Source organism: Fringilla coelebs (genome assembly GCF_963513975.1).
Source record: "Fringilla coelebs genome assembly, chromosome: 1".
In the NCBI taxonomy this organism is placed as follows: Eukaryota; Metazoa; Chordata; class Aves; order Passeriformes; family Fringillidae; genus Fringilla; species Fringilla coelebs.
The window spans coordinates 108318800-108343727 of NC_140028.1; the positions used below are offsets into that span (position 1 = coordinate 108318800).

General features: G+C 36.1%; 1 protein-coding gene across 1 annotated transcript in view; it reads right to left on the reverse strand.

Moving 5' to 3' along the window:
- The window catches only part of ULK4 (unc-51 like kinase 4), a gene marked incomplete at its 5' end in the record, with an annotated part of 208993 nt that overhangs the window by 68521 nt on the left and 115544 nt on the right, over positions 1-24928 (reverse strand). The window contains one exon of the mRNA XM_084202800.1: positions 18921-19026. Coding sequence (XP_084058926.1) covers positions 18921-19026 — 106 coding nt within the window. The remainder of the gene's footprint in view (positions 1-18920; positions 19027-24928) is intronic.

A 24928-nucleotide genomic window follows, 5' to 3' on the forward strand; every position in this document is an offset into this window, starting at 1 on the left:
AAACCTAGTGTTCACAGCAGAGTATTTCTCCTGCCCAGAGAACCCTGATATTAACTGAACATGTATAGCTAATATTGCTTTATGAATGTGGACTGTGATGACTATGCTTGTGTTTTACACACCTTTCAAAAGATAAAAGAAGTCTTTTGGCCCATGATACAGCTAATCACACTGAATGCGCCATGATACCTTCTGGAATGAAAGCTGAAAGGAGATTTTTTATTCTCACCTATTAGTAAGATGGATAAAGGAAAAGAAGTCTTCACTTCCAAATCATACAAAAGATCAAAGCACAGCCTAGGAAGCAATCTTCTAGGCAATCCTTTCATGCCTACCAGCAATTAGAGCATTCAACAAACCTGTCTGCTTCCAGCTGAAGAAAATGTTAGAGCAGGTGCACTTCCTCCGAACAATGCTAGTGTGCAGCCAGCAGCAAAACCCTCAGTCCGGCAAAAAGCTTTCTCTTTGTTCCTCTCTGCACATTGCTCTCTGGAGAGCCTCTTTTTCCATTAGTACCACACCTACACAACTGACTCCCCAGGGATATTACCAAATGTACATTCATTAGACCTTTCTTCCTTATTTTATTTACAGAGTGGACCAACAATATTGACAGATTAAATAGAAACCACACTTTATAATATTTTAAATTTTAATGCTGAAACTCAATATTGCTAAATAGAAACACAGCACTGATTCTTTCACACAGGAATGAGTGAATGTACCTGAGCAGTTAAGATACTCCATGATGACATAAAGATTCTTCATAAAACCTTATTTACCTACATAAATCTGGGATATAGTTTGCATTCTTTGCATCACAGTCTTACTACCTAAGTTTGCTTGTTTTGAAAAACTGAAAATAGGTGACATAAAGCAAATGGTATTTTTAGGGCAATGGCATTATTAAAAAAGGTTCATTGCTTTTAATGTTATTATTTGTTACTGTTTATGTTTTAGAAACTATTTGTGTTACTACTATAATAATATTGGGGTAAGAATAAGCTAGAATAGAAAATTAGATCACCAATATTTTCAAAATTTGGTGAGTTATGAATGTTACATCAAGTGGAAAAACAATTATTTCGCTGTTGAGCAGATCAATTACATGAATCCTGCCCTGAAAATTATTTTATATTCTGATCTTAAAAATGAATAGCATCTAAAGAAGAAAATTTTGCAAATGGTCTATTTGCAAAATAGACTATCTTTTTGGCTAGTCTATTCTTAGCTGTGGTAGAATGACTGGACATTTTATGACTGAAGAAAGAATCACTAGGTTTAAGGGACAAAAACCTCATTTGAACTTATCATATTGAAGCGGTCAAGGCTCTCCAGAGCTTCCCTTTGTGGGAAGAGTGGCTCAGCTTTTTCTACACACATGGAATGTAGGGCACTCACCAATGGTGCTCAAACAGGCAGTCCTTCCTGCATGCACAAGAAAGGATTATGTGGAAAGGATTATGACAACCAGGGAAGAAAAGCCAGTTATCACCTTCACTACAGCTAGGTCAAAAGCAGACTGGGAAGTTCTGTGGTGTCTTGAGTGTGACTGCCTGAGAGGAATAAAGACCTGACACTCTCAGAAACAATACAGTTCTGCTTCAAGTCAAACACAACATAACTGTACTTTAATTTTTCCTGGAGTGGCAGTGTTTAGCTACTACAGTTAGAAGGCAGTTTAGAGGTGGCAACTTTCTCTTGTGAACAAAGACTGCACAATTGGAGACTCCCCAAGGAGTCAAACTCTTCTGAACCTAAGAGAATCCCACCAACACAGAAATCTGCTTTTTTCTATAATTGAATCTATGAATCAAACACAGAGTTGTTTAAGACCAGGGGGTGTATAGATTAGCCAACTAAAAGATAGAAAACCAGGGGGATTCTCTCATAAGTATCTGACTGTAATTAGGGATAGTGAAAATGCAACTTGAACAATTTAGAAATAATAAAATCATGTACTATTGAATATGCTTGACTGTTCAATATAAAAATAATAGAACATAATAAATTAGTTTAAGTAGGCTAGACTGTGGTTCTCTGTGAAAAGACATGGTTAGAATTACATACATAGAGAAAGAGTATTTCTGAAAGTATTAATCACTGATACCTTGAGACTTCCTGATTTTTTGCTGCTTTTGAAAATGAAAAAATAAAAAAAGGAAAAAGAAAAAAAGGAGTTTCCCATCTGTGACAAAATCTCAATTGAATTCAGGTTTTTGTGTCAGATTGACTCAAACTTTATGTAATTAATTCAGAAAAGATATCTAAGATGTTTGAAATTCAGTTCACAGCACATATGGGTACATAGCCCCAAAGTTCTGAAGGTGGGGGCCTTGTTCTAGTCAAGACTTACCAAGATAGTCCTCATTCCTAGGAGTACAATTCATTGAACATGTACTTGTTCTACATGGATGGAATGAAAGATCAGAAAGTAACTTCCCTTGCAAAATAATATAAGAACATTCAAATGCTTTCTAGTTACAACAGGACTAATATAAATCTTTTCTACAATTTTTATGAGTGAATACTACATAACTATAGCCCTATAGCCTGTAGTAATATTCAGGGGATCTATTGACAGAGTTGATAAGGCATTAAGAGTGTCCTATGTGAACAGACAATTTTGATTTGTTTTGATGCCATGCTGCTGGTGCCCAGGTTTGCCTGAAGCAAATTCACACGCCCAAATGACCATTTTGGTTGCAAAACCTGGGGACGAATAGAGGTGAAGGTAATACAGTGGCTTCCCAGGGTATACACTTAAAATACTTCTGTCACCAACTGTGCATATATTAAACATTTAACTTGCATTCATTTCACATGGATTTAAGTATTTTTGTTGCTACAGTTTTTTAATTTGTCAGCTGTCAGTATTTGTAAGCACAACCTTGTATCATAAAATACTAAAAATTAAATAAACTTCAGTATGATAAAACCATGTTATTTGGATTGACTATCATTGCTGCTACTAAGCAAATTTTATAGCAACTTTTCAGTTAGATGTCTCCCCACATGTCAGAGATACATTAGAGCTCATGGTTCCTTTTATAAATCACAATAATTCTACAGCATGATATATATACTTCAAGTCAAAACCCAATACACCCTATTTCATTCCTACAAGGTGTCAACTAAAAGAAGATCCCTTGGTTTTGTCAGACAGAAGGTTGATGATGTTTAGAAGATTTTCCAAACAGCAGGTTTTAATTATCTGCATGAGGAACAAGAATATCCAACAAGACATTTTACTCTTTGAGAGACAACAGCCATTAAAACCTCCTTTAAAGCCAATCTAAGATATTACCAGTTGCTGTTTCACACCTACATGGAAGAATTTCTGCTTGCACATTGTGAGTTTATATATAGTGTATATTTTTTAGAAAAACAAAGACTGCATGAGGTCCTCAAATTAATGGCAAAGGATAGGCAAATATCCTCACTAAATTAAATGCGTTATTTGTGTAAAATTAGGAATGCTGTGCATTCAGCAAGATTTGAAGTCAGTAAAGATTCAGTAAAGATTTTGAGTTACTGCTCCAAAAGATCATGTCACCAACAATTACCATGTGATAAAATACAGAGGAATTTATACCCTGGGCTTAATTTAGAACTGGAAACTCTTCTAAAGATATTTCTATTTTAATAATAGACTTCCTGTCACACAAGATTAAACCCTGTTTATCTCTTTCAAATATCTTAACACACTTCTGCTTTGATATCAACTTTCTCTTCAACCAAAATCCTTGAAAGACCAAATTCAAACTTAGAGAGCTGTCTTTTTAAAAATACCCATACAGACCAGATGTGAACAGCTTCAGAATACAGATACAACCCTAAACTGTTGTCACAAACTTACAGCCCTTGACAGCTTTAATTGTTCTAGCTTGGCCTTCATGAGGCCTTAGGCTGGGAGTGATAAGGACCAATGAACTTTGGCTTCAGAAAATTCTCTGAAGTTTTCAGTTCTAAGTTGCAGAAATAACCCCTGGTTGAATACTGTTCCCACATATACTCAGCAAAGGATAAGAGTAAAAGCTCTTCACATTTCTCTATTGAAAAGTCACGCTCTGCAAGAAAAGATATTAAATATTTATTTATATTCCCATTGGTCTATTTACATCAGTCTGCCATAAGATGAAAACAGAGTAGAAGTACTTGGATTTTTAAGAGAGTCTTTTACTGTTGTTACAACTGCACCAAAGAACAAGAGCAAAAGGTTAGAGTATCTCCTTAGTAGAATTTGCTGCTGGTTATTACAACAGAATTGGATCTATGCCAGTTTCCTGTAACATCCTGTGTTATTCATCAATTACATTTTCAACAGAAATGAAAGCAGACAACTAGTAATTGCAACTGTCCAAGGTGGCCTTTGTGCATTTGCACTTAAATGATCAAAGGGCTTAAACAGAGGTCAGGATGTTACATGACAGCACATCTGCTTTAGCCCTTATGACCAGATGATATTTTGTAGCCCCAAATTACATTTGCCTTAAGCCTACTCTTTTACATCAACTGTTTTCCAAATAAGTGTTGGGATAACTTTGACAAGCAGACCCCTTTATTTGCTATCATATGACCATACCAATAATGACACACCTGATGAAATCTCTAAAATCCAACCACTGACTATTCACTTCATACTATGCTATCTTTCTTGTTAACTGGCTCAGACATATGTCTTGTACGGTTTGCATGGTATGCTTTTTCTACTCTGACCTATCCATGATTTTCAACCTTACTGCTAGGATCTTTGAGCTGGAACTGTGATCATGCTGTCACTAGCTATACCAGAAGTGCCCGACCTAGTCTTTGATATTAGTATAACCTAGATCAATAGATCCTTCATTTTCTGTCAGCACAGCTACCTGATCCCAACTATCTTGACTTCAATAGATTACACTGAGTTTGGTACCAGCTGGTACCAGAGCTCAGCTTACTTAATCAAGAGGCTCTGAAAGAACTGTAGGAGGCAGTCTTGGCTCTGAAAGCACTGCAAGCCTGCATGTGTTTGATTTCTACGCTCCATACCGCTTTCCCCTATTTCAGGAGGATCCACACAATGGGAACATGGCTGTAATGACACTGTGTTGTGGATGACCCATACCTTTTTTATGCAGCTAGCTGTTGCTGGGAGTAGTGGAGCCTGTGTCCATATATTAACAGACTAGCACAAACTCCTGGCAAAACTTCTGCCTAAACTCTGGAAGGAGATCACACAGAATGATTTGGCCTATCGGGCTGTCTTGGTCCAAACCATCCAACTGTAAAACAAAAACTGTGAACTATACTGCCCTCCCCAGCAATAAACTGAAATGAATCCTACTGATAAGCTGATACTTTAATTGAGAATCTGGACACTGGTTTGTTTGAAGGCAACCAATTTCTTCACAAGTGAAAAAGAGGTTAAGAATGTTGGTAAAACTACCATGGGAGAGATGGCCACAGAAAAAGGTGATTTAGACAGCCAGGATCTAAGTGTGTACCTTGTGAAGATGTGCAACAGAATAGCAGGAGAAACTTCGTATGAAAGCACTGGTTTAGTACCTGCACTGGTTTTGGCTTGGATAGAGTCAAATTTCTTCACATTAGCCCACATGAGGCTCTGGTTTCGTTTTTGTGATGAAAACAGTGTTGAAAACACGGGTATGTTTTGGTTATTGTTGAGCAGCACTTAGAGTGGAGGGCTTTTCTACTCCTCACCCCACCCATTAAACAAACAGGTTGGAGGTGCACAGAAGCTGGGAGGGGACACAGCTGCGAGGGGACCAGAGGGATATTCTGCATCATTTGTCATCACGCTTAGCGACAGAACTGAGGAGGAGAGGTTGGCAGGGTGAACGCTGCTCCTGGACTCTCTGGGCATTCTTTAGTTGGTGTTGAGCAGTTGTTTTCATTTGTATCACTTGTTCTTCTTGCGTTTATTTTTCTCTCTCCCTGATTTGTTTAGGTTTTCTCCTCCCTTTTCCTTAGAATTTTTAAAATTCTTCTTAAGATATCTTTTTAATTATTAAACTACTTTAATGTCAACCTACATGTTTTTTCTCACTTTTTTATGGCTACAAGTCTCTCCCCTCACTAGGGGAGAGCTGATCGAGTGGCTGTGTGGTGCTCAGTCACCAGCCATGGCTGAACCATGACAGTACCTTTTTCTCTACAATGCCTGCTCTGCTGGGCACAGGTGGTTTTTAGGCATTAACAACTGATCACAGTAGGCTTACCAGCTTGCTTCAACACAAGGAGCCTTCACCATCCTGCACAAGGTTGTGCTTCATGTTTCCCTTCTTTTGTGCCCTGGGCAGTACCACTGTGCACCTACATCTATTACACACCTATATACTCTTTCGGCCTGCTTATGCACAGACCACTGATTCTAGAAAGCAAGTTTAGACAAAGAAATTCAGCTTGACAAGAAAAGGGGAGCTTGCAATGAAGGACTCATGTTCCTTTGTTTCTCCCCCCACCCACGTCATCCCAAGTGAAGAGACAAACATTAAGGATGATAAAATTAAACTGTAGCTTGAAACAATGAAGTAATATCCACAGCATTTTCTAAGACAATGTACTCTGCAACAAATTCAACAGAGGTCACTGCTCCCATCTAGGATTCAGAATTGTAATAGATATCCCATAGAATAGTGATATCATGGCACATTTAATACACTTTATGTGAAGAAAGACTTCTGTTTCAGAGACACAGTTAGCATGTCAAACAGATATAGGGATGCCCAATGTGTTTCATTGCAGGAATGCACCCTTTTCCAGATGAAACCAATATGCAGCTCCTACCGGTAAATAGATGAAATGTGCTCAAAATTTTCTCTCCTCTGTTCAAACTAGCTTGCCCTTTGCCTTTGTCCATCAACATTTTTAGAAAGAGATCACTGACTAGCCTTAACGCACACGCCCTCTGCTTTTAGGGAGAAGGACTTAAGAAGTAGGCTAGAAAAAGTAAAGCCTGGACCTAGTGAATCTGGATTTATGTCAAGTAAATGCAGCTCTGTTGGGAAAACTGGAAGACACTCTGGAACTGGACCGTCAACAAATCATGCGAGAACTGGAGAAAAGCTGCAGCAAGTAAACACCTCAAATGAGAGGCATATGTAGTTAAATTTTCAGGATAAGCAATTCAGGGCACATAGAGTTCAAATCTTTTGTACAATTTGGCCTGCTAGAATACGGCACCAAACTGGGAGAGTGACTACAATTCAGCTGGGGATCCTGGGTGCCACAGGGAGCACCCACACTGGCCAGGTCCACGGAACCAAATGGGGAAGTTACTGCCAGGAGTTGTCATTTTAAGCTTTCTGGATGTGTTGCTGTAGTACTGCATGCTGTGCAGGACTGCATGCACACCTTTCATGAACACAGATTTTCTTTCTGAGTGCACAACAGAGCCCTGCAGTGAATTCTTGCACTCAGCCACACTGGGCTCTCCAGAGACTGATCCCATAATGCGCAGACTTGGTCTCAGTGACTGCCTGACCCATAGCTTAGGCAAGCAAAACCCTCTAAGCAATGTTGTTCTTCCTATGTCTTCTGTCAAAACCCATAAACCTGCCTTGAAATTCTGTTCCTTCGGGTATTCTGTCTGCCTTTTCCTTATCTTGCTTATGACTTTTTCCTCCTATAGCCAAAATGCTACCTATTCATCATCTAGTGTTGCTGTTTGAACCACATGTTCTCTTAACAACATTAAATGTAATTTCAGAAGAAAATGTATAGTAAGTAACAGTTTGAGATTTTTTCTTCTAGTAAGATAAATAATGGCGTAAATCCACAATTCATGTCATTTTGGGTTGAATGATGGGATCAAAATACACGATGTCTGTCTGTGCTTATTCAGCAAAAACATGCGGAAAGCCTGTTCAGCAATCATGGATAATTTTACTGTTCTTTCAGTCTTTACATAATACATATTAGTAGCATTAGTTCTGTTGTCATCCAGAGAACTAAGTTGTATTTCATGGCTACATCATTGGCTAAAAACTTTATGTCACAATATGAACATGTTAGCTAGGAAACACAATCTTTTAAAAGTGTGAATAAATCCATTAACAACACTTTACTGCATTTTTTCCATGACTCAGTGGAATAGGGATTAGAGGTTTTTGAGAAAGCAATCTGAAATACGATAAGTAAGGAAAGACCGGCCCTCAGGAAAGACTAAACAAGTTGAAACTGGATGGATGCAGGTGAACAAGAAATTTCTTATCTTTTTCAAAGGGAGGTGGTAGAGGGGAAAAAAAATCTTCCCAGTTTTTCCATTCTCTTAAAAGATAGAAAACAGCTTCAGACTTCATATAATTATCCTATTTCTTCTCCCATTAATCTGAAAAATTCAAAGGGAAGCACAGTGCTTTCCTCAACCAAAACAAAGGAGCAACTAGCTGATTCAATATCTTGTAACAACATGGAGACATCTATGGAAACATTTAAACCTTATTTATAAAACAGAACTTTCCAATGTTTATCAAGTTAGGGCCTCTTTAAGATAAAAGTAAAACTGATTTTCTTAAAGCTCAGATCAGAAACCCATGACATGTCCTCAAACACATGCCTTTGCTGAAAGATCTGTGTTCATAAATCCCTCTTGGCTCAATTAGGAAAAAGCTTAAGATAAGACAGGATAATTTTTTTAAGCATGGATAGATAAGTTTGGATTACATTTATGCAATGTATTTTATTAAAAAAATAAATACCATAATCAGGTCGACATCTACATTTTTGTCACAGCAGTTTAAATAACCACTGTCCCTCAGCTGGAGGTTTCAACTGAACTTCAAACAGGTTCCCCCATCAGCTGACTTACAAAAACTGACTACATGCAGATACTTTGCTATAAAACATAAATGATCATGTGCAGCTATACACAAAATTAGCTACCCTATCAGGCATTGATCAAATGCCACAGGAAAAACCTACCAGTTGGAGAGTGGTAACTAGTCTAAATAACTTGTATGAGCACACAAACATTCACCTGAATACATACTGCCTTAAGATGGTGTAAAATCCATACGTAAAGACTTCAAAAGACATTTAATTATAGAAATGAGTTATTGAATATAAAATGCACATTAAAATGTAACTTAAAATGTTTGGAAAAGCTAAGCTAAACAATATTATAAAATTAGATCCTGAAGAGCAAAAGAGAACATCACCCTAAAAAGACTTCATCTAAATGTTATTTTAGGCAAAAGTCTGAAAACTAAAAAATATTTAGGTGGAAGAGGAAGAACATCACAGGAAAAGTCTCAAGTAATATAGGCTACTGCTTTATATTTGTGTAAAAATTGGGAACTTCAAAAGGCTTTAAAAAATATAAATAACTTCAGATTATCCGTTATGATGTAATTCCCTTTCTGATTTAAAGAGGAAATTATTTTCAAGTTAATTGTTCACAAATGGCTTAAACATCTCTATTCCGTACACAGCTTTCCTTAAAATAACTTAGAAGACAAAAACATCTGGCTGCATGGGAGCTATGACAACCACTGAAGACATTTAAAACAAAACAAATAAAAACCTCAAACCATTCTTCAAAGCAGTGAAAAACCTCAGATTTCATTTATCTATCCACTAGATAGATCTGGTTCTGCCAAAAAGAACTTCTTTCAGCAGGATCATACAAGTGCATCTGATGTATGACAGAATGATTGATGTAGTTTAATTTTGTGTATAGTACTTTGTACTTTTGTGACTTTACACTTAGCTCAAATTGGCAGTGGTACATTGCTTTCATACTGAGACTGTTCTAACTGCCAGAATAGAACATATGTGATGGCTCTACAATCTATGGCTGTAGTAATACTGTATTTAAAATAAGTCTCTTTTCAAATATACAATTACATTTTTAATTCAATCTCCTAAAATGACCTTTCAGCTTACTAATTATATCTGACAAGATACACAGGGATATCATCATAATTTGACTTTATTTTCTGTAACAAATAGTTTGCATCATCAATTTTTAACCTGTAGCTAATATGATAGGTACATGCTTGCCTAGTTATTAATTTTTCCTCAAACTGACCCAATCCACTAGTGCTAATACATATTATTTGAACTGTAGTTAATGGGAATACTAGCATAATATCAAATGACAATACTTGAATCAAACTTCAGGAAAAGCATCACCTAGAGTAAATGCAAAGACCACAGTCTCTAGAGAGGAGGTAAAAAAAGGTCATTTTCATGACTAAGTGGTTGAGAAGGAGCATAAGGCTTTGAAGGCTTTCCTTTTTTATAGTCCTGAGTTTGTTACCAGGAAACTTTTGGATACCTACAACCTCAACCTGATGGGAAATCTATGCCTTTCATTGTAACAAAAAATTTTACTTTCTACATTTTGGTTTCTGCCTCCAAGTAGTATCAATCAGAGTATTCACTCAGTTAAAACCTTAAATCTTAAATTTGTCTAGGTATCAAACAGGTACAGAAAACATCTATTATGGTTGGCATCTTAGAAATTGAAAGACAGCCTAGGCTTTGACATTGCTATATTTATTGAACTAACCTCCCACCATTAAACTAAGCTGATCAGTTGTACAATCAGATGCTTGCATAGAGCCACTCAGACAAGAATATAATGGAATTCCAGGGCTTTGAGTATTTTTTTGTTATTATTCTGTTCTTTTCCATCAATTAGGTGTTAAAATGAGACATCTTAGGTAGTTCAAGCAGCCAGCTATGCTGCAAGATGATCTGCTTGGCTGGCCACAGGTATAGAAAGCATCAGGACACCTACCCCAGCCACAGAAATGCCAATTCTCTTTTACAGTACAGCACTAGAGAGACAAGATGTAACAACTTGTTGAGCCTTTACTCACTTATTTTAGCCTTTGAAGTTCAAGCAAGCATGCTGTGACATTTTGTGCCTTATGGGTATGATTCTCAACAACAACAGGCTTGGTGCTACTTGAATGGCATAACTGTTCCTCACAGCAATTACCATTTCTATTTTCATCCTTTTCAGATGGTTGCATTGATGAATATCACAGGATGACACAGGTTATTTTTTCCTCAAAGACTTCACTACTACCATGCTATTTTGACTTGATTCCCACATATCTTTTATGATACTAGGCTTCTAAGTTTACCCATGTGATGTTACACACTTCCATCTGAGTGATTGGCATTTTGGGTCAGAAAAATACATCTTAATACTGCTAAAAAGCATTCTGAGCTTCATAACATCACAGAAGAAATTTCTTCAGGCTCAGCCCCCATTGAATTCTCATATATACCGTAACTCAAATGAACACAAGACACACAACACAGGACTACTATTTTTAGATGTTCACAGAGACACTTCTGTACTCAAGAGCTGAAATAACTAATACACTGCTGGCAAGGAGCTGTGAAAGGATGTAAGCCTCTGCATGGCAGAGGCTGCAAGGTGTACTACTCAGGCAAGATGATACATTTATTTTTTCCATTTTAAAATTATTTCTTATTTTACACTGATTAAATTAAGAGCATTTTGTTTCTAAACATTGACTAAATACAGAAAAAATGCTTTTAGGTTTTCACTCTAACTGATTTCCCTGATTTATTCTCCCTGTCAATCTCTCTATTCTGAATCCCAATAAATTGCACATGCACTAAGTTTTACAGCAAGCAGATATAAAGCATTGCCATAAAACACTTTTTCTACCTTCAGTCACTAAACAAATATTTTGTTGCAGCATATGCCGCAGTAAAGACAGCCATGATACAGAGAGCATCACCATACAATTTCAGAAGGCTTTAAGCATTCACCCAAACAGAGTAACACCCTACCACATCAGAAGGCTGCAAGCATCTGCCCATACAGAGTAACACCACTTCAGAAGGCTGCAAGTGTCTGCCCTTCTTGTTCTTCATGGGAACCTTTCATACCATTATCTTTCATGCATTGCACCTGTGTGCCCTCTGTACCCTTTGGTGGTTGGTCAGTGCACCTGGGCACTCCATGGCTCATTGCTTGCAATGCTGCTCACCTGACCTACACAGCTGCAGCCCACTGGGGATGAGGCTCAGCCACAGCCCCACTCCCAATTACCACAAACTGGGTATCTACAATAGCTCTATAATGTATCCTGTAAAACTTCTGTAGGAGAATCCTAGGAAAAAATAGAGGCTAGTAAGGAATGAGTAAATAACTTCTGAACCAGTCTGAATGTGTATCTGATTTTTTCACAGACTAAGTATGTGGGTTTCATTTGTTGTTGCCTTTTTTTTTTTAAAGGGCATATTACTTTAGGCAACTATAGAATATTTTAAGTATTCTATAGAATTTTTCAAGTACTGCCTTTTCCTTGGAAGCAGACTTCTTCTGTATGACTAATTCATGTTCTTCTTCTTGATCAACATCTTAAGAGATAGTTACATTCTCCCACCTTGGAAGAAAATGCTGCAGCTTTGAAGCCAGCTACTCCAAAATCTTTTTTTACAAATTTTACCCCTAAAATCCAAATCATATGTAATGAATCATCAATGCCTTCTCAGTGTTGCACTGTAGTTCAGACTACTGCATAGGAGGATGCAGCAGGGAGGAAGATCTGGGTTATCAGCTTACTGCAGTCTATTGTCTAATTTCATGAGCACTGGTGATGGAGCATGTGACAAGAGCTGGCTAAGAAGCTACAAACTGTCCTTTAAAAGTGTGCTATGGGCACCATGATCAAATGTCTTTTGGAGACTGAAGCTGAAATCAAATTGTCCCTGAGGAAATGAAAGGTAGAAGAATATCCTCCTAAGGTTTAGGTAAGTTAGAAAAGTTTGGGGTCTATCTAGAGAGCTCAAAATTCATAGCCATCATTATGGTTGTAATCACTATTACTTTGTAAAGATTTGTGCATTTAAAATACAATTTTTTCCTTTATTTTTCAAGAAAAATGTTGAAATTGGATGTTGGTCTCTTGAGTGTCATTTTTTGGATATGAGGTATTTAACAGACTAACAATACAACACACATCTGAAATCTAATTAATCCCTTGACATTTGACTAAAAGTCAAAGCAGCAGACCACAAGATGAATAAGGATACTTCAGCATGAAAGTTGATCTTTCTTTCATGAGGTACAAATGAGTTATGATCATCTGACTACAAAATTTATTGCAGATCTGTTCTTTTTAATAACTGTCCCTGCTTTAAGCACCTAGCATGCTTTCTTAGTATGATATTGAATATTATGACTGCTGTAGCTGACATTCTACACTTCCACCAAAGGTCCTTAGGAACTTCAGGTTTTACACAAACTGCTTAAAGTACCATGTACTACTAATAGTGGTAACATTTTCACACAACTCAAAGACTATTTTTATTGCACCAAACCCCATAATACCCTTTTTACTTTAGTTTTTGAGATTCAACATCATTAAGACATATAATTTAGGATTTTCTCTATCATATAATGGAAACTTGTTTTTGACATTCAGATAAACATCTCTGCTTATACTCAGTGGTAGTTACTTTAGTATAGTAGCCAAACATAAGATCACAGCAGTACAGTCTGGGAAAGGCAATTCAATTCAACATGACTGTATTGAATTTTATATATAATCATCTCCTTACACAACCATCATAAAAAAATTGGTGACTGATTTATGGAGTATAATGGGATTCAGAAAAGCTAAAAATGTAAACTCACTAGTAAGTAATACTGGGCTGAAAACAGCTTACTAGATAAACCTTGAATAACAGTGGAAACTTGGAATTACTTTTGAAACATGCTGAAAATATCTTTTTATATAAACATAATAAATTGGATGCATTATCAGGAATAACTAGCTGCAGACAGACTATCAGAAGTTATCCACTGCAGCCTATAAGATCTATTTTCTAACAAGATGTTTTGTTAATTTCTTCAGAATGAAGATCTTTGCAAAGCAATTAAAGTCTTTGAAAGACATTCCTCTACAATCTAACATGAGATACCATACTCTTCCTATAAACAAAGTGATGCAACAGTTAGAATGAAGACATTTCTTGCCTTTGAACACTACCCATGGACAAACCATACTCAGAGATGGAAAGCACTGCTAACTAGAAAGTGATTCAAATTTTTCTGGTTTTAATCTGTACAAACTATGTAAAAAACAAACCAAACCACCCCCCCAAAAAATCACAATTAAAGAAAGAAAAGCAACAAAGAGACTGAACCAAGAGCAAAAAAAAAAGTTTATACATCTGTTAATTGTACTTGAGTACAAGAATTTCACTACATTAAGTGCTGTGGTATACTTGGCTATTTATTAATCATTACATCTACATAATGAAGCAGCCTTGCACACTCACACCACTCACTTATCAAGCAGCCAACCCCGACTTCATGGTTTGCCTTATGTATAAATTTGTCAGTATGTCAGTGCTTTTCACTAGACACACATCTAAGAGAGACAGTGTCTTTTCAGTAGACTGCTCTAGTGCCTGTCTATAGAAACAGATGATCAACCATTGTACTCCTACAACACCTGCTTAGGAATTCATAATCTTAGCATCTAGAACAGGGTTTTCATTTTGGAGTCAACAAATGTCAACCATTTTAATATGACAGGCACAAAGTAGTGTATGGCTGGTTTTTTCCTGACGAGTAGAACTAAAAATACTTGTCTTCATACAGATCTGCATCCTTTATCTCTGCCTACCTCTGTGCCAGTTAAGTCACCATCCTCCTCACTGATGATTCCCTGCCCCTATTTCTGGAACCTTGGTGCTGCTTTGTCCTATGTCACTCAACTATAAGCACACCCTCCAGTGTGAGTTGTTCGCATGCACTGACTGAGCCTGTGGGATCATTTCATAGGTATCTTCCTAAGGCATTGACCAACACACCATTAAACTCAGTGGTTACAAACCCAAAAGAGAGACTGCAGGCATCCCAGAAAGAAAATGGGACGTGAAAACTGAAAATGCTGCAGAGAAATATTAATTTATATATCTTTACAGTACGTAATGTATCAGTACATATCTATATTTTGTACATGTCATGTATAGCACTATTCTATTTGCTGTACACTAGTGAAGAATATTAAATTGATAAGGCTTTTGTCTTTCTCTAAATTATGGCATTAACTTGGGTCTCTGTTATCAGATACTGATTATTATAGATTGAATACATATTTGGACCTCTGTGCTCTCCCAAGTGAACTTAAAATTGCCCAATATCAAAAGATGGGGAAAGGGAAGAAAGAAAAATTGGCAGCCAGAAGCCAAGACAGAGGAAGAGAGGGTAACTGTCACTCTCGTAGAAGACCTTCCTGAAAATGACCACAATTGTCTTGGCTTTTGAATCTCTTTCCTTAACTATTCACAAGGGACCCTATATTAAACCTACTTTCCTTATTGAATTCCAGTCTCAGTAATTAAACTGAATCATAGTATTCCCCTCTGATTATTAAGTAAAAATTGTCATTAATGTTAACAGAACAAATGTTTAATAGCTGATAACACAAGTACAGGCCATTTTAAATTCCCTCTGTGACTTCAGTTGCATATGTTATTCTCCATTTCACCTTTAAACATTTTAAGTGGTTATCAGTACATGTCTGATGTATTTTAACACAAAAGGACACAGTTCAGTGAAGAAAGAAATTAATACCAAGCAATTCACCTTCTGTGAAAGTTACTGAAATACACAATCATATCATTTGTAATAACAGGAAATCACAGAAGCAGTAATGTAGAAAGTGCCATCTTGCAAGATTTCCTTGAGAAAGGGGAAAGTTCAAAATGTAAGCTACAGCCCTTTAAAAAAAAAAAATCTATCATCTCATACAACTCCTTTGAGCAAGTGAGAGTTCTGAAGGCTAACAGGCACAAAAAGAAACAGTGACGTGGGTTTCTAAATGCAAAAATACAGCTTCTAGGCAGCTGAAAAGCATGCACAAAATGGGAAAGTAATCTTCATTGCTAATGCCTTGACTCTTAGATACAAAAATCTCAACAGGACTGACCATCTAACCTGAGTTCCTTCTAATGTTCAGCAAGTATCTATGGTTTTTAATTTCTGAAGCTCCATATATACATGAATTAATTATCACACTGTAAAGGGGAAATAAGGGAAATTAATGAAATTATGAAATTGACCATAATACTCTGTCTTCAGCCTTTTTTTTTTAACACAGGAGAATAGCTCATGAATGTTGAATACCTTCATTAACAGTACAGACACAGTGTTAATAGGATGTATTAACATGCATGTTCAGCAAGTTTACAGATGACATTGAAGTGAAGAAAGCAGCTGATGTGATGAAGGATTGATGGATTCAGACAGAACTCAAGAAGCTGAAGAGCTCAAAAAAAAAAGGCTGCCAGAAACCTTTTAAAGTTTAACAAAGGCAAAAACTGAGCTCTGCACTTGGGAAGGAATACATTCATATAATAGTACAGGCAGAGTCTGAAAATACACACATCATGTGGGCCACTCTCCTAAATATCTTGGTTGCCCTTCTCTGGACTTGTTCCTGCTTGCAAATGTCTTTCCTATAGTTTGGAGCACAAAACTAGACACTACAATGAATGGAGGAGAATAATCACTTTCCTCAGTCTTTCAGTTTTTCTTTCTCATCACAGACCTCTTTTGCCTTGATGGCTGCAAATGCACACTACTGACTCATGTTCAACTTTTCTACTTGGACTCCAGGATATTTTTCCTCAAGATGAAGCTCAGTTTTCACTTTACTAGATTGCATTCTTCTCCATCCACAGAAGTCATTCAAAAACGAGAAGTTAAATGCCAAAGATATGGCAGCAGAAGTTTTATTTAAGGCATTCTCCTGATGTGAACACTATATATTTACAGATGGTAATGTAGAGGACAGAAAGCCCTCCAGTTTGCACAGAATAACTTCTCTCCCCTTTCAATTCAAAGAAAATCTAACAGTCTGCAATTACAAGATCAATACTCTCATAACATCCTTGGCAAAATAAACTTTAGAAGTTCTTTACTTGACAATTAGGCCCTAAATCAATAAAGCACTGGCCAAAATCCAGGTTTCCAGTACTCTGAAGATTAGCCAGTGGGGAAAAGGGATGAGAGAAGATGGGGACATTCGACTTGAGATAAATTATTTTTGGCTGCTGTGCTGCTTTCTCTAGTGTGGTTGCTGAAGTTCAGTGAGCCCAAGTTAGTATTATCTAATCAGTATTAGTCTGAAAATATTACTGGAGTCATTAGGACATAGCACAAGAAAAAGACTTTAATAATATTTCTATCCTGCTTCCTTAATTTGGAAACTAGCATGACTGAAGAGATGTGTTTTATTTTTGGAGCAGATGAGAAGTAAAAGAGCACAGACATACTACCAGCAGCATAAAAAGGACACAGGAGTTTGCTCTGTAGGACAATAAAGAAGAGAGATTTAGGGAATGGAGGCATTTCTGCCATGCTGTTAAACAGTTTTGCACCTAATTTGCCACACAGAAAGGCAGAGGTGTATTACTTGAAGCAAGGCATGCCAATTACGTGGTTACAGTGCTTGTGGGACTTGAACAAACTTCTTCATATTATGCAGTTTTAACAAGTCACCCTGCTGCAGCTCAGGTCAATGCCAACTTAGGATTTTGCCTGACAGAGAGCAGATGTGCCTAAAGATAGTAAAAGCAGCACATTCATCTAAATCCCAAGAAACTCCAAGCAGTTTTAAGTTTGATAGGCAGTTTGGTGAGAAATAACCAAAGAATCAGAACCCTATGAACCAGCCCTTTCCAAATTAGTCATACTATTCCATTTTTTCTCCTTTTTTTTTTTTTTTTTTTTCTCCCCTGGCTCTACTCTCCACTAATACACCACTGACTTCGGAATGGATCTGTTTCCAACAGAGGAGAGGAACATGTTATTTAGCAACAAGGTCAAGTTCCAGTTTGTGTCCTGAATTATGGCATTGCCCATTCAATGCCTTAAGACTAGACAGGTTCAGGAATTCATCTCTCTTACTTTCTGGGTCAGTGTTTAAACTACTATGCTAATTATGAAAATGAGGACGTGATTCCTACTACCTACCTTGATGGATTCATATGCTGGTATGTGTAGCAACAAATAGTACAAATGGTAGCATAGACCTGTATTGCTAGATGTCACTCACCCATTCATGATAAACAGAAGAAATGCTATCAAAATGCATGTCTCTAAATGAGTTTGTAATTTATATAGATTTCCAATAGCAGAAACCTTTTCTTCAGAACCAATTTCTAAATAAAAGGAGCCCAAATAATAAAACATAGTGAAACGAATCATGGAATCATAGAACAGTTTGGGTTGGGAAGGACCTTTAAATGTCATCTAGTCCAAACCTCTTGTAATGAGCAGGGACATCTTCAGCTAGATTAGGTTGCTACAAGTCCCGTCCAACCTGACCTTGCACGCTCTCAAGGATGGGGCATCCAACCACTCTACAGACAACTTGTGCCAGTGCTTTATTATCCAACTTAGGTGGCAAGCATTTCTTGAAGACATGCAATGGTTTGTAAACTAAGACTCTATAGTCAGCTTGGGTTCCACCCCATTAGTCTAAGTCACTGGACTGGAACAGAAGCTATTTCTTAAAAGTGTGCACAAACATTGTACAACTTATCCTTTCACAGGTTTAACTAGTGAGAAAAGGAAGAATTTGCAGAAATCTGTCTACACTCTGCACTGTTGTGGTCAGTACTCTAGTTCACTACTTCCTTCCCAAGCCATTCTTCACAGGCATAATGTAATTTTCAGTTAGTAATTCTTTTGTAAGCACATTTTCCTGGAAGAACAACCTTCTAAAAGTTAAATTTGTAATCAAATCGGTAAGGAAGGAAGAGGAAGTAATGAGGAGGACATCAGCTACAATGTGATTATCTAACAACCACTGCAAAATCCAAATGGATAGAAGTTAGTTTCACACAGTGCCAGATACTACACACTGAGAAACATCTGAGAATAAAGGAAAATAAAGACAACATACCTTCTTGAAAGAGTGGCATCATGTTCAAACTTTTGTTAGCAACAATATTATTCAGTAAGACAATTACAGTTTGCATTGTATTCCCAAGTATACTGTCTTGGTATCTCTGCAAAAACAAAACAGTAAAAAAAAATTATAAAAACCTAGTATTCCTTTTGCGAGGTTAGAAGACTATTATCTTAAAAAATGTGGTAATACAAAAGCAGTACTTTCTCAATCTGTTAAAATTCAACATTTAAATACCATAAAACCAGCTAAATATCTTAGTAGATAACCTCCATTTCAGGGACCCTGTTCTACAATGTTAGACCAAAATTTCTATGTTCTTTTAAACTAAACCAATTCTTATCTAGGTCTGAAGTGTTAGGACTTTTTAAAATGGCATAGAACTTTATCAGCCTCATCTCTATATATTCAGAACCAGAAATATTTCCTTTGTATATTTCTTTTATTAATGGCATTATTGTTACTCTTTTCAGTCTCAGGCTGATAACCCCACCATAAGTCTATTTGTTGTTTTTCTTTGTACACATTCACAATTTCACAGACACATTAAAGACCTATGACTGTACTAAATTGCACCACTTTTTTAATGTCTTATGTTTCAAGATTGCTTCAGTGATTTTTCACAATTGTTGAGACTACACTGAGAAGAGGAAGGCTCCAAGGTTTTTAAACAAATTCATTTTCTTCTGTTATATTCACTACACTTGCACACTCAGGCTGAAAAGGGTGGATAAGGCAATGCAACCAATATGCATTTATATACACACGAGGGACAGTAATAACTCAGATAACTTCCAAGGAGCCAAAATAGGAAAAGCCTTGACAAATCTGAGTTTAGATGTAAATATAGGCCTGAGTACTTTTCAAATCTCCCCAGAAGGTCCAGGAAATATTTTGTCCAATTTTCAGACTCAAAGCCAAATAGATACATACATCCAAAGTGAAAATAGCAACTAAGAAAAAATTGTCATGTTTCATGCATCGTAGGTTTCTCACATGCACTTAGGTAACTTCCATGCATCCCTTTCCCACCAAATCTCTCAGTATATTGGAACTGCTCAACTACTTCACTGCCACAGAATACACCATTTATTAGGGTCCATCTCCTGTCTGACAATTGAAAAAAATTTAAAGTTGAACATGATGAAATTTGTCTGAAGTTAAGCATTTCAGATGGCAAAAATCACTTCAGCTCTTGAATACAGTCAAGGAATACTTTCTGTTTCTGCACTGATAAAATAAAATGCATTTCCTACAAATACCATGAAATATATATATATAAAAGTATAATACATTAACAGAAAAATAAATACATAAACATACACAGACTTCTATTCAACATCACGTTATATGAATTTCCTATTCACAATAAAGTGCTCTAAAATAGATCATAAGAAGAGAAAAGGAAGAGTGCCTCACAGCCTTTTGAAGGACTTTAGTTTCTTACCCAAACCTTAAAAATATACATATCCAAGATCTTGTAAATTCTATTTACTTTATATAGCATTTTGAGATGTTATTTATGATTTCTATAAAGAACACAATAAATATCTGTTCCTCTGAAGGTTTGAAATACAGCCTGATAAATTCAAAAGCAAAGTTGGAAAGTATGAACACCAGATTCCTCAAAGGTAAGGTAACCAATACAGGAAACAGACACCATAAAGCCATGGTACTAAGAGCAAATTTGAATTTATTTTCCTACAGATATCTGAAACATAAAAAAACCATTACGTTCAAAAGAGAATGTGTTTATCTGGTAGTCTATCATCACAATATCTTATTAATTCTCCTAAAGAACGCCTAGAAAACAATACATTAAATAGCAAGAATTACTATTTCCATTACTGAGGATAGTGATACATGCACTAAAACCATAAAATTAACAAAAGCAAAAAATATCCCCAGATGTCAAAATGAGATCTGACTCAAATTTTCTTTGTAGATACAATATTTCTATTGCTGCTTCATCTATTTGAAGTAAACACCTTCTGGTAAAATTCCCCTTTCAGATATGCAGTTAGAAAAGAAGTTGTTAGTTGTTTATGATAATCTTTCACATTGACCAGGTTAGTAACACTTCAGTGAAGCTATTTTTGCTTTTAATGGACATCAGTTGCGCTTTGCAACCCTCTGCTGAACAGCCAGCACTGATGTCTTCTACTTATTTCAAAGCATAAATAACAAAACTTATCTTACCCTAAATACACACAAATTAGAATTCAAGATGCAATGTAGATATCTTGAGGAAGGAAAAGGTATCTTAATGAATTAAATAATCATATAAATGGTATACTCAGCTGTACTACTAGTGATTTAATGTATGTTCCATGATGGGTTTTGACAAGATATTCAGTTCCAAGAAGATACAGGTATGCTTTACTTATCTAAGCCATCACTAATTGCTGTTAGACTCAATTTTAGAGGTTTATATAAAAATATTTAACTTCATAATCTATCAAGGAGTAAAGCCGATCTAATTTGTGTGCACAGCACCACTGACTGCGGACATTTAATGAACAGTGCACTTGACAGCTTTAATAAAACATAGCATTTGCCAGCAGAGATAATTAGAATTGAAGCAGTAAAATTCTAGTGTTTGGCAACACAGATGAAACAACTTCATTAAAATGTACAGCTTCGGTGAATGAAAGGCAGGAAAGCACTGGACCCTGAAGAATCAGCCTTCTTAAAAATAATTGCTTCAGTGCTTAAAAAGGACAGCTATGAAATACCAAGGGCATAACAAGGAAATACTAATATTAAAAAAAAAAGAAACCAAAGAAGATAAATCAAGCTTTTCTAATAGGACTGAACTGTATTTAGGGCATTAAACTTTTCATTCTAATTTTGAAGGGTTGTACTTTCACAAAAGAAATCATTTGAAGTATTTATTTAAACCAGTTAGGGAAAAGGGTGTGAATTAGCAAAGAGGGAGTAGGAATCTTGGCAATATACTATGGCTAAAGCTGCCTTTTCTCTTTCTCTAAGGGGATTAGAACTTAGAACAGTACTAGGCAAACTACAGTATTTTAATTACATTTTAGATAACAAAAGAGATTGTACTTGCGACAAGAGGTTTGCAATTTGGGAGACTTCACATACATGTCTGCTACTTATGCATCTAAGAACCCAGAAGAGAAAGCCCTAAATGCTACGTTTACAGATGTGCTGTAACTAAATCTTACACTACATACCACAGTACTCCTGCCCATTCAATATCGTCAGAGTGATTAAACTTTACACTCTCTTTCTCAAGCTTATATGTGATCTATGAACATAAGTTAGGTAAGTAAGGGGACATAAGAATCTAGAGGCTTAATTTTTCATACACTAAATCCATTGAAAGAAGAAAATCATAGAAATTAACCATATTCAAATTAAAGTTATTAAAGTATGCCATTCTTATCTGATGATTCTTTGTCACAGTATAATTGAGATGAAATAAACCAAAACATTGATGCTAACAAGGACCTATTTACAGGAACATAGTTTAAGATTGCCTTCAATCTAGCTTATTTTGATTTGCTATTACTTTATGAAACAGAGAATCAGAAATTTTGGTTAATTTAATCTCTAACATTTTTGTGGTTTTGATTCATAAGACCAGTTATGCACAAACTGAAAGCATATAAATATGGGTTTCTAACATTAAGGTAATCCTATTGTCCTTATTAATTATCTAAATCAGAAGTAAGAACAGTCACATCTCTCTTGCTACTCTGCTTTTCAAAAATCAGACTTTTTCAAAAGCACAGTTCTACCAGAACTAATATTTTGAAATTTTTCCCTCTGGGTATGGTTACACAAAAAGGAGCCACTAATCTGACAACCAATTTCTAGAATGATCATACTTTTCAGATGTATCACAATGGTGACATATTCAGTTCACATACAAAGATTTTAAGTCTTGCAACTTACACAGAAATTCCTGCTGTAATATTGAAAAATAAAGAGCATCTGCATTCTTAGTCAATATGTGCTTAGGCAAAGTCAATTGATTATAGAGGAAAAGTAGTGATTTTGAAGGATTAACTAAGGAGAAAGGAAATCATTAATAAAATCCTAGAATGTCAAGCATCAACCAACAGAAAACAGTAGAATTAGTCTTACATTTTGTTCTAATACCCACTGCAGCAGGCAATGCAAAATTTCACAATCTTACATTCACTGTTACAGATGAATTGCAAAGCAATTCAGCAGCAGCTCTTAAAATAGAGTAACATTTCCTCTTCCTACAAAATTGCACCTAAATTTCTAGCAGCAATGAAGCTTCAAAGCTTATCCTTTTGCACCTTAAAACCTTAATGAAAGAACTCAACTCTCATGGAAAATTTTCTTTACTTTCAACAGAGGGAGTCTGAGTAGGCTCCTCTCTCAAGCAGAGTCAGACTTCTTCACAGAGAGGACACTCAGAAGCAATTTCATATAAAAACAAACTTCCCCATTACCTAGAAAAAAGTAGCCAAACAAATTAGCTTTCTGAGGATTAAAGCTATTCATTATGATTAACACCGAGGTTTCCTAAAAAGAAAAATTTTCATTCAACTGAACAGACAGTATGGGAAAAAAATCTATACAGATATCTCACTCTGGAGAATTCCAGTATTCTGGAAGAATTCCTGCCGGTATGCTCTGAAGCAATGAAACTGTACACAGCAGTAACTTCATATTTAGACTCATAAATCTGGAGACACTATGGAGAGTCTCAAGCAGCAGTGAAGCATTTGAACTGCAAACTCGCTTGGGAGCTGCAATCAAACATTATGCCAAAAATTACCATACCAAAATATTCACTTATCAGACTTGAATTTCCAGCATTCATTAAAGCTACTTCTTCAAGAACTCAGAACAACAGATAACAATCAGTGGACATCTTTTTTCTGCATGCATTTTGCTTTGATGCAAAAAACACTTTGCCACCACAAGGAAAGAAGTCTCCTATATTCTGTTCATTAATCCATCATCAGTTGTTAAGAAATGGGTCTCTGTCTCTTCTCCCTCAGAACCTGCTCCCATATCCATAGCTAACTAGTTGCTAAAGAAGTATTTAAAAGCAAAAACTGATACTGACTCAGTTTCTGCTGCCTACTGAGGTGTGCAATATCAGGACTGAAGAGCCTTTCCTGACTTTTTCCATAACTGAAAAAAAAATCCTGACCAAAAAAAAAAACCAAAAACAACAGAGGAAAAGCTATGCTTTTAAGGAAGTAAAAGAGATAGAAAAAATATCCATTGTCCCTCTTAATCTCAAATTGAATGTTTTATTCTTTGTGCTTGCAGACTTCCTTAAAATCAGCGGTGTTGGTGAAAAAGATGTTGAATGAGAAGCCATGGGCTGACAAAATACAGGGAAATTGAACCTGTCTGAATGAGGAAAGGATGCTTTTCTCTACCACAAATTAGTTGGGTTGAGAGATATATTCAAGCTGACAAAAGGGGCAGGAAAAACACATTTACATATTTGATATTTTTGACTTTATGCCTTGCTTTATGCCTTCTACGCTCAAAATACTATTTCATTTGAAAGTCATTGGGTTTTTTCCCATACAATCACATTTACTCAATTTTTAATTACAACTGAGAAAGTTGATAACTAGTTTATTCAAGTTACATTAAACTTGAAAACAATGAAGGGCTGTTAAATCAAAAGGAAACATCTGCTGAATCTTCTATTCCTAGAGTCATGGTATAGTCTGATTACATTTGGCACTTTCAAATACAGCATTCCTCAATTTCCATTATTACTTATTTTAAGGATTATTTAAGTAGCTGATTACTAGTCTGAAAGACATCAGGAAATTCTCTTTATATTTTATATCTTTTTTTTTTAAAGTCAGTCTATACATCTCATTTGTAGACACCGGCTCATATAGATTTTGCACATTTCAAGTGACACTCATTGAGAAAACAAGCATACTCAACAACCAGGCTCTACCAGCTATCAATCTACTCAGCTCAAAGAGCATATCCTACTGTGCACGGATGTCCTAGGAAACCCA